Raw genomic sequence first — 11448 nt, forward strand, 5'->3', positions numbered from 1 at the left:
AGTTTTATTAAATAACATCAAACAAAGTAAACTTACTCGTTTTTTCTCTAGCTCTCAGGCTTTATTTCCCTCTGTTCCCTTCTGTTCAAATCTCGCCGACGTTTTATTTGGACATTATCCCTTTTTTGCGTACAAAGCGTTTTACATTTTAACTACATTACTTCGTTACTGCATGACAGAGTTGAAGGAAACAATAAAAAGAAAAAAGAAAAAAAAGAAAAAAGAAAAGACTAGAGAAAGAAACAGAAGGTCAAGATTCGCTTCCAGATTATACTTTTTCATGTTTTTATTTTTTTTTCAGTCATAAATATATGACTATGATAGATATTTCTTAGAACACACGCAATTTTACGAAGACTAAAAATGTTCTTACAGTCACCGAGCATGGTTTAACGTCCGGCGTATGTTTGCGTGTGTTGCTATCTGCAGTTGCTTGAATTTTTAAAGGAAATAACGCACTGCGCTGCACCATCGACTCACCCTAAACAGAGAGAGATAGAGATAGAGGGAGGATCCGGCCATCCGGAAATGTTTTTTTATCGTAGGGTCACGACAAAGACACATGCAAATCCGTGCGCTTTGCGATCAAAATATTTAATAAGCATTCGCTCGAGGGAGGGTATACGTTCGTCTTTTCTTTTCAAACTTCTTCCAGTCTGTACAAAGGTGCAATATCGTGCACATCATATGATCGATCGGACGCGTATCTCTCATAATGTAAAATTACTGTCTTATCAGAATCGAGGGTAAAAAAAATTTTTTTTTAAATAATTGAGAGAAGCGATATAATAAAACGGAAATATGAAAGTGGACAATATATTTAGCAAGTCGTTGGAAATTTTCCTTCGAATCTTGGGCATTTGGCCGGACTCGTCGTACATTCTGTTACGGAGATTATTCTGGATCATTGCGCTTCTAATCGAGCAATTTTTTCACTATCAATATATTATAATACATTTCCATTCTATCGAATTTTTCGAAGTGATAAACTTGATAGGTGAAACATTGTCATTCTCGTTATTCTTAATTAAACTTATCATTTTGTGGTATAAACAGCGGTGAGATATGCAATATTAGTAAAAATATATTTGTCTTATTTTTAGAGATTATAATTCATATTTAATAAAATATATTATCTGCATATTTTCTGCATATTTTGTTTACGCTTAAAATTTTATCAGTAAAGTAAATTGTTTGACAATTATAAACATATAAATAACATAATAAAGTTAAATAAATATAAATAATATAATATTTAATAAACAGATATATATATATATATATATATATATAAATTTCTTTCTCGTTGTTGATTTATTTTTGAACGCTTTGTTGCGATTATTTTCACGATTATGACCATTCGAAAACCATCCGTAGAACATTTGACAGGATATTAACGATGATGGCGATCGATTGGGAGAAGTGTTACAGCGCGGAATTCAGTATGTTCGCGACGACATGCAATGCCAAGCTATCCCGACGTTTCAATAACATGACATTGGTCCTTTATTCGATGGCTGTAATTTTTCACAGTAGCAATGTTGTCATAAAACACGACACAAATAACGACAAAGCTTCCAATACTTCCATGCGACCGCTCATTATGGACATGGATCTACCATTTGACTATAATCGAGCATACGTATACGAACTGATCATAATTATTCAGTTTCTTTACGTACTGTTGAGCTCTTGTGCAACGGGCCTATTAAATGCCTTACTGATAAATTTGGTGATTTTTATTGTCATATTATTTAACAAATTATTTTTATTGCTATTATTATTATTAAATGTTCACTAATATTTTATTAATTATAATCAATTGACAATATGCAGGCTAATTTATAAATGTACAGCAATACTTCAGAGGATGAACGTAGTAACACTAAAATAAGTAAGAAATATTATTTAAACATAAATTGTATATATTGTAGTTTCTGAGTTATGGGGAAGATTAAAAAGAATACTCGATTTTATTCTCTGCTCTTTGCAATCCGAATATTTTTAAACAACTTGTATTCAGATTGATGGCTAAGACGAGGCAATAGAACAATTTTCTAATTTAAAATTTTTATTTTTAGAGTCATTTAAAATCAATTATATATGCAGCATAATTAATAAAATTCACGATTTGCAGGAAAAGATATAAAATGGATTTGAAACAATTCCAACAACGTCCAGCGAGTGAAGGATTCAATATTAAAACGTAATGTAACATATACTGATACATAAAACAGATATTTTGAGTATTTCTTTTTTAATTTTCCACAACCCAGAAATTATGATGTGCACAGCCTATATTCAATCTAACATTTTTTTACTGATTTCAATGTGTATATTCGCCGTCTGACATAACAAAAATTATTGCTATGCATTTATAAATCACCCTGTATATATACAAAATAATTCTTGCAAAAAATATAACAAAATAAAATAATTTTAAAATAATTGTATTGTAATCGTATACTTTAGATATTGCACGTAGGTGGTCAAATCAATATCCTTTGCGAATGGTTAATGGAAATATTTCCAATGAAAGAGAAACGCAGTCCAAGTGTCTTTATGATAAAAAAAATAATCAAGAAACATCAGCAAATCATCACCTTTTCAAAGCATATCGAAGATCTATATTCGAATATCGCGATGGTGCTGTTCGTGTCGGATACTTTTATTATCTGCTGTTTGGGTTTTGTAATGGTCGCGGTAATTAAGCAGCACTTTTTCCATTTTGCAGTGCGACAATTTTAATTTTAGATAGAGAAGAGCGCGAAGACTTGTAAAAATAAATCTGCAAAGTGAAGAACGTTAATTGCTTTTAATTGTTCACCGTTTTATCGTTTTCTCATTACCATTAGGTTCTCTTTTCTTAATATTCCAGTCAGTTGGAACGCCCGATGCCGTGAAAATTATAATAAGAACACTTTTATTTTATTTCGTTATGAATATGGAAGCGTTTGTGTTCTGCTTTGCTGGAGAATACTTAAGTACTAAGGTTAAATTTTAAGACAAGTATTTTATAGCTATGACGGATGGATTTATTATTTACTTTTGAAACTATTTATTAAGATTCTTTTTGTTCAATTCAGAGCGACAATATCGGAGATGCTGCGTATAATTCATTCTGGTACGAATCAAATTCCAAAGATAGTCGGATTATATTGTTCTTGATAATGAGATCACAGAAACAACTAACCATTACAATTGGAAAAGTTGTGAATTTGTCTTTACAACAATTTAGCAGTGTAAGTATTTATATACATATATATTATATTTCACAGATCTTTTACAATCTTTTATAAACTATATTTATTCTATATTCTCTCAAACAGCGACAAAAGAAACATATTATTTCTTCGAACACATAAATATTATTTATCATTTTATATGATTAATTAATTTTCGTAATTTGTATACTTATGTATGTATGTATATATGTATTATTTGATTTTTTATATTTTATATTTTTTTAAATGAAGAAATAATAGCGGATAAAATATACTTATTGTTATACATTATAAGGAGATCTATTATAAGCATTAATTTTGCATATTATTTTCTATTTCGAGATATATGCATATCCTCAATAATTATAAATTTAATTATTACAGATTGTAAAAGCTTCAGCTTCGTACATTTCGGTTTTACTTGCGATGAATTAAAGCGAAACTAAATCTTGTATCATCAGCTAAATCTTGTAATCAATCAGCTTTCTAATAAAAGCTCGTTAAGAGCTAATTATGTTTAGTCGAAAACAATTTACATACAAAAATATTAAAAGACATATAAAAACATTTAAAGACAAAAACTGTTTTGCGATATCACTAACCTTTCTCTTCACGCGCACATTTCCATGCACGCATTTTCATGGAATAAGAATAAATTCGAAATTGTCTGAAAGTAAATCAATAACTCATGATATTTAGTGTCTATTAAATAAGGTTGAATTATCCATCGATTTTCCTCTGATTTTTCCAAAAAATCTTATTCGAAAATTATACATTTTCCGCGCGCGCGTTTTGCATTTTTAAACTAATAATTCATATAATTCGCTATTGCAGCGTCGAGAAAGGGAAACGATTTTTTGTAAACTTTCTTTTTTTCATCGAGAAAAGTAATTGTAGATGTTTATATGTTGCAACCGTATTTTATTACTCAATTTTCTTATTCGGTTTAACCTGCTTTACTTCTACACGATGGATTTTACTCGATGATTATTACCAGACATCCTGTATAAGTCATCTGTAGACGGGTTTGTTTCTTATGAAAATGATGAGCACATGTTGTGCTTTTCTATAAAGCTCGTTCTTCGGATTTTTATCCCGACATGTGAGCAGATTTTTCTTGTTCGTAACATTATAATTGTACAGATCTTTCAGTATGTTTACGTCGTATTGCACTTTCGCATCAACAATCTGGCGGACTTGATGGCCAATCTAAACTCTTATTTGGCCTATAGTTCATTATTCTTCAAATGATCGTATTTTGGATCAATCGACGATAAGTCAGTCTTATTATTTATATTTAAAATTCTTTTTCACGCACGGTATCACGATTGCAACATTTTAAATTATTACTCATAAATATTCAGAATTTATTTTCTCGTTACGCGTATAAAGTTGCGCGATATCTTGACGACGATTGCCACTTTGTGTTGATGATCAGATCAATATCTTACCAAAAATCGATTTTTAATATCATTTTCGATAATAAAATTGAATAGAAAAAGATTTTTAAAGGATGGCAATAAATTACAGTCTAAAGGTTAAAGATAGAGACCTGCAAAAGTTTAAAGAGCATCAATGCAAATAATGTTGCGTCAATAAACAGTTTAGACGCTTCTGTGATTTCTTGATGAAGTCTCTGCTAATGATGAAGTTTTGAATCATCATAAATGTCCTGGCATTTACTTTCTACTTCGCCGGGGAATACCTGAGTATCAAGGTCAACGTGTGATGTTAACTTGATTTAGCGATGTCACTTTTTTTCCAAATCGTCTACAAACATTTCAGTTTTGCAACAAGTGGCATTTAATTAATAACTGCTATAAACACGATCTTTCTTAGCAGTCGTGCAAGACAAACACACATTAAGTGTATATATACATATAATTTAATTTCTATATCTAAATTAATTTGACATTCTACAATATGACGTATGAAATTAATGAAAGTTATCAGCTTTTACTTTTATAAGATACATTTTCTTAATTCAATTATTTTTTTCGTGTTTTACATGTAAATTATATGTATAAGAAATAATAAATTGTTCTGGTTCATTTAGCACTTAGAAACAGCATGTCGCAGGTGCAGCTTAAAATCCTTTTAATACAATATGCACGTGTACAAAAGCCAAATGCTATTATTTTTAATATTGAGATAAAAAAAAGTAATTAACGATAACGATCGAGAAGATTATGAATCTGTCGTTGGAATGTTTTATCAGCGTAAGCTCTCACTACTTTATTTTATTACTTTGCGCGCAATTATTACTGCCGATAATTACTTATTGTATTTTATGTCATCAATGGAATATCATTATTTTATAAATCTATGTGTCGAAACTTTATTGTATCTGTCGTGTTTATATAAATGTACTTTCTTTACCGCGCTTCACGAGATAATTCTTATTATAAATTGTAAAAGCATCGGGATTCTATATACTACTAGCATTGCCTTATTAAAATTAATTATATTTAATTGTAAAAAAAGAGTGTAATTAAGCGTTTAATAATTAATTAAAAGACGATTATTTGTCTGAAAAATTAACAATAATTAATATGCTCTTCCTTTTCTATACGCGTATCTTCGCTCCAATCGCGTTTATTCTATCCTATTTTTCTATTTTAAACTCTTATTAATATTATTCTGTATTAATTTTTGCCTTCATCAGTACATGTACGCGTTGTTATATAACTATGTTTTTATCTACATAACTATGTTTTCTTATATATTTTATCCTATATTTGTAGTTTCTTTTTAATTCTCTTGTTCTCTCATTTTTTTATCATATTCATCAATGTTTTTTTTTCCATTCTCTGCTTCTGTTCCCAGTACATTATTTTTCACACATACTTTCATGTTTTTTATTTCTGTTCATATATATAGTCTCTCTGAGTGTCTTCTTCATTCTCCCTATCGTCTCATGTTATTCTTCTATCTGCACGCCACTCTCTTCAACTTTCCCTTGATTGCACGTTTGTCAAATGTCTCATCATCTCTGAATTTAACGTGCAATATGCATTTGTGTACGTGTGTTACATCTACGCTGGATTGAATTTTTAAAGCAAATCGCTTACTGCTAAATCGTTTGCGCGGTCATCGATTTTAGAGGTGCCTTGCACATACGTTTTATGTAATTTTTTTTACATTTCTTAATTTAATTTTTTATATTTTCTATATTATTAATTTAACGATAAACATGTAAATATTTTTAAGATAAACTTCCTACATATAAATCATGCTAATCATATATATTAAAGAAAAAATGGTTAATATATAATAATAATTTATAAATGCGATCAAAATGGTTAATATAGTAGTAATTAATAAATGTGTGAAAATTGATTAATATATTAACAATTTATAAAATAATTTAATTGTGTGTGTGTATGTGTGTAAAATAATTAAAAATAATTTGCAGTTTAAAGCAAATTAAAATTAATGTAATCGTATTTTTATCGTACTTTTACTTTTCAAACGAGTCATGCAATTCCACATTCATTTGCGCGTAAATCGATAATTCGAAATATGTATGTCATGTTAATTGACAGATGTCACTTCACGATAATTTAACAGATTGTGATGTTTAATTCTCGTTATTTATTTGAGAGAGGTAAAAGAGCGAAAACTCTTTTCCTAAATATGAATCTTTTTTCGAATGTTTCGAATCTTTCGTTTATAATTGTAACTAGCTCGGTGTGAAAGAAAAAAACAATAAATAATTATAGAATTTTTGAAAGTGTATATCATTTTAAAATTATTTTAATCTTATTCTATTTTTCGTTGCACTCATTACTATTTGATATTTTAGAACTTTTATATAAAAAAAATAATGTTGCAACACTATTAATTCAGAACAAATCACCATATGTCAAAAATCGGCTTATACATAATTGTCGCGATCAACTTATCGAATACGTATCAAATATTTGACTAGGCATTTTCTAAAGAAAATTAATTATGTGAAAAATTAGTTATCTGAAAAATTATTATCAATTTAATTATGGATCGAATAACAAATCGTATCTAATATACTCATTATAAGGGCTTCGGCAAGCAAGTTTCGTATACACTAGATGATATACGATGTTACACTACACTCTGAACTATTAAAAGCAAATAGGGCGTTATAGAGTACATAAGAAATCCTTCGACAGATACTTCATTTTCTTTCCTCATCAAAAAATAACGTTCTACGAAAATTAAGACAGTCAGATAATATTTCATGCGCTTATTACGTGATGCGTTTTTCTTTTGTTTTTCTTTCTCTCGGGTTTCTCTTTTTCTTTTTTCCACTCTCTAGATTTTAAAATTTTTACAAAGGTAGCTGAAGATGCGCATGTACACCGGCGTTTATGCGCGTCCATTAGATCATTATATATTTAAGATAATTATTCGCGAGTGTGCATTGAAGGGAAAGAAGAAAATGATCCCATCTGTATTCCCTCGTTTTTTTTAAACTGTAAAAGATACGGACTACTTCGTATGATCTGCACGCAGCAGGATAAAAATATTTAATGAACACGTTTCATTGGTCAATCGTCTAAGACTTACCGATCGCCTCACGATGTTCTTAAGAGCTTCCAGTCTTCACGCGAATTTTCCGCAACGTACATCGAAAGGACTGCAGTTGAAAAATATAATTTTCTTAAGAACATATGTCTCTTATACTTCGAGCGTTTCTGTTCTGACCGCATACATTTTTATTTTCCGACTTGATATATAGACGATATATAAGGCAAAGAAAAATAAGAGGATTATGACCAGTGGACGTACAATTAATCGCACGATAGAACTTTTGCTCACCGCGTTCGGTGTCTGGCCGGGTATATCATGCATTCTATTGTACAGAGTGTTTTGGGTAATTACGCTAGCAATCAATCAATTCTTCCACTACCGGTATTTTGTAACACATTTTCATGTCGACAATCTGTTCAACTTAATGGACTGTTTGAGTAGCTTCTTGGCACATGTAAAGTTGACCTTTAAGGTCATTATCTTCTCGTTGAAACAAAGGTAAGTTACAATTTAGAGTCTACAAGTGTAAACAAAGTTATAACTAATATTTACATTATAATCCAAGTATTTTATATTTTTATATATATTTGTAAACAATTCCTAAGATATAATTACATCTTTAATTCGCTTAGATAATTGTGCAAGATAATCATTTAAGACGAATAAAAAAAACAGATATTTTATTTATCTTTGGCCACAATTATATCTCCACGCGCTCATCCAATTATTTTTTATACCCGGTTTTGATTCTGACAAAAAGAAAAAAAACAATCCCTATACAATATTTCATAAATTGAAATTTCATGTAAAAAATAATACTATCATTAAAATGTATCTCTGCAACTGTTTCGAAACATTCAAAGACAAAATATTAAATCGTTCGCAGAGAATTCATCGGAATTTTGACAATGATGACGGAAGACTGGAGCTATTGCAGTGACAACGGTGTTGTATTGCACGAAACTGCACGCAAAGCAAAACTATCGAGCCGTATTTGCAATGGACTAATTATTCTTCACACAATTGCCGCGTTCGCATACGTCGTTGGCATCCTCCTGGCCGATGCCGACGTCACCGATCGAACGGCCGAGCTACCCCTCATGATGAAAATGGAATATCCCTTCGTTATAGACACGCTACGCAAGTACAGACTGGTGTTAGCTACGCAATTCGTGTACGTGATGGTGTGCAGTTTGGGGGCTGGTTTATTCAACGCCGTATTTCTAACTCTGGTAACCTGCATCTCCATATAAGCAAGTATCATGAAAAATAATTATTAATTAAATATGTGATGCTCTCCTATTGTGCGCGAATTATCCGTTTAAATATTATATTATATTATTAAATATTTCATTTTATTATATACCAAATAATAAATACGGATAATTGAGTATTTTATTTACTCTTAAATTAAAATCGATAAAAATGTTACTGACAAAGGCAGTGACAGATTTCACTAAAGATTAATGAGCATTTCTTATTTTTTTATTGATCTTCAGTGAAAATACTCACACTATGTTCAGTGAAAATACACACACTATGTTTCATTGATTATTTCACTGAAAATTCACTACCTGATTCTTCTCAATGAGATTTTATTAGTAACATTTTTAAAAGAATAATCTACGAGAATTGATCCGCTTACGTGCACTTTGACAAATTTACTTCTCATTACGACATTTTTATATTTCTTTCTCTCTTTTAGGTAAACAATTATAATGATTGTCATAAATGACAGAATCTTTATTTCTAGACTCTACATATAGGTGGTCAAATAAATATCTTACTTTGTTGGTTGACGGAAGCTGGACCTATAGAGATCGCAAGAATAACAAAAATCATTCAGAAACATCAAAAAATTATCAGTTTCTCAGAAAAAATTGAGAATCTTTACACATATATCGCTTTACTGCATTTCGCATCGAATACGGTGATGATTTGCTCATTAGCATTTCTCATTGTAACCGTGAGTGAAATTTGTCAAAATTTTAGGAATAAAAATACATACTTTATTTTAAAATCAATTAATAAATTTAATACTTTTAGTTTTATTACTAATCTATCTTACGCGAATTAATTTATTATTATTTATACGTATATCATTCATAGAAACGCGCGATGCATGAAAGCGACTGTTTACTAATTTTGAAAATACCTTGTATATTCACTTTGTTTCGATATCACAGGCAATCGGCAGTCCTGACGCTACCGAGCAGATAATGAGATCTCTTTTATTTTACGCTGTAACGAACCTCGAAGCATTTATATTCTGTTTTGCCGGAGAATACTTGAGTAACAAGGTTAGCAACTAAATAGATAATTGTAACAATATCAATTGTATCAGATGTGATAATGTGCGCGACATTTGGGATATTGAAAATAATGTATTATAAGAAAAATCCACATTATTTTTATATAGGGAAATATATCTCTTCGTTATTTATATTTTCGTAGAGCATTGCAATCGGAAATGCGGTGTATAATTCTGGTTGGTACGATATGAAGACTACAGATAGTCGTATTTTATTGTTTATAATTTTGAGATCGCAGAGAAAGTTGAGGTTCACGGTTGGCAAAATGATGGATCTCTCCTTAGAATGCTTTACTAATGTAAGAGATATATAAAGAAAAAATATTTTTTCTTAGCTTCTTTCTTTGAATACGATTGCATACCTGTATATATCTATATGTTTATTGATTATTCTTTTACCATAGAGATTCTTATAACATTATTATAATAATATATCTCGTTTTTTCTCTATTTTAACAAAAAGCAACATTATTATAGATCATGAAAGCCTCGGGATCCTATTTGTCGGTACTGCTGGCGATGAAATGAGCATCATAAGAGACCATCCAGTTATTTTTTACGCGATAGTCAAAATGAAGTAACTCAACCAACTGACGTGTAGAATGATTTTATCACTGATTAGAAAAACATATCGAGAAAAACACAATATATATAATATATTTTTAAGTATATACTGTTTGATGAATAAATATAATGATATAAAAAAAGTAACATAATATATGCAAAATATAATTTTCCGGAAAAAAAAACAATACTTAATTATTTCTTTTCGTGAAGTCTTTTTTTGCATAAATGCAAATTACATATTCTTACACACATAATGTGTGTGTATGTATATAATTTAATTTTTATGTTTAAATTAACTTAACATTCTACAATATGACGTATAAAATTAATGAAAGTTATCAGCTTTTATTTTTATATTTTTTTCAATTTCTTCTTTCACGCTTTACATGTAAATTATATATCTATAAGAAATATAATATATTGTTATGCTTCAATTAGCCTTTAGAATCAACATGTTGGAGATGCAGCTTACAAATCTTTTTAATATAACATGCTCATGAACAAAAGCTGACATTTTTGATATTGAGATCGCAAATGCAATTAACGATTACCAAGATTATGGATCCATCGTGGGAACGTTTTACCAGCGTAAGCTCTCACTACTTTATTTTATTACTTTGTGCGCAATTATTATTGCTGATAATTACTTATTGCATTTCGTGTCATCAATGGAATGTCATTATTTTATATGTCGAAACTTTTGTATCTGTCATATTTATATTAACAAATTATCTTCATCCGCGCTTAATAAGATCATTCTTATGATAGATTGTAAAGGCATCAGAGCATTCTACATACTACTAGCCAGGTCTTAAAAAAAATTATTATATTTAT

At 29.7% G+C, this 11448-nt stretch overlaps 2 protein-coding genes and 1 long non-coding RNA gene across 3 annotated transcripts in view; 2 read left to right on the forward strand and 1 right to left on the reverse strand.

Annotated features, from left to right (window-relative positions):
- Positions 1–11448, reverse strand: part of LOC145936068 (uncharacterized) — a 102379-nt gene that overhangs the window by 53627 nt on the left and 37304 nt on the right. The window lies entirely within an intron of this gene.
- On the forward strand, positions 802–3666 carry LOC145935994 (odorant receptor 4-like). Its single transcript, XM_083037845.1, has 6 exons — positions 802–1058; positions 1378–1732; positions 2473–2703; positions 2879–2992; positions 3087–3242; positions 3609–3666. Exons 1-6 carry the CDS (start codon positions 802–804, stop codon positions 3657–3659), a joined length of 1164 nt encoding a protein of 387 aa, XP_082893971.1. The 3' UTR covers positions 3660–3666.
- LOC145935969 (odorant receptor 9a-like) lies at positions 7978–10657 on the forward strand. The gene is made up of 6 exons (XM_083037811.1): positions 7978–8234; positions 8623–8968; positions 9490–9702; positions 9923–10036; positions 10191–10346; positions 10525–10657. The coding sequence occupies exons 1-6, from the start codon at positions 7978–7980 to the stop codon at positions 10573–10575; spliced, it is 1137 nt and encodes a 378-aa protein (XP_082893937.1). The 3' UTR covers positions 10576–10657.

This window comes from Prenolepis imparis, unplaced genomic scaffold (genome assembly GCF_030444845.1).
Source record: "Prenolepis imparis isolate NDT839.2.m4 unplaced genomic scaffold, iyPreImpa1.0 SCAF_1, whole genome shotgun sequence".
Lineage (NCBI taxonomy): Eukaryota > Metazoa > Arthropoda > Insecta > Hymenoptera > Formicidae > Prenolepis > Prenolepis imparis.

Bases quoted from the DNA above. Each gene is read 5' to 3' on its own strand.
- LOC145935994 (XM_083037845.1), top strand. From the start codon at position 802: ATGAAAGTGGACAATATATTTAGCAAGTCGTTGGAAATTTTCCTTCGA. The intron at 2,993-3,086 runs GTTAAATTTTAA...TGTTCAATTCAG, and splicing joins GAGAATACTTAAGTACTAAG to AGCGACAATATCGGAGATGC. The intron at 3,243-3,608 runs GTAAGTATTTAT...TAATTATTACAG, and splicing joins CTTTACAACAATTTAGCAGT to ATTGTAAAAGCTTCAGCTTC.
- LOC145935969 (XM_083037811.1), top strand. From the start codon at position 7,978: ATGACCAGTGGACGTACAATTAATCGCACGATAGAACTTTTGCTCACC. The intron at 9,703-9,922 runs GTGAGTGAAATT...TCGATATCACAG, and splicing joins TAGCATTTCTCATTGTAACC to GCAATCGGCAGTCCTGACGC. The intron at 10,037-10,190 runs GTTAGCAACTAA...ATATTTTCGTAG, and splicing joins GAGAATACTTGAGTAACAAG to AGCATTGCAATCGGAAATGC.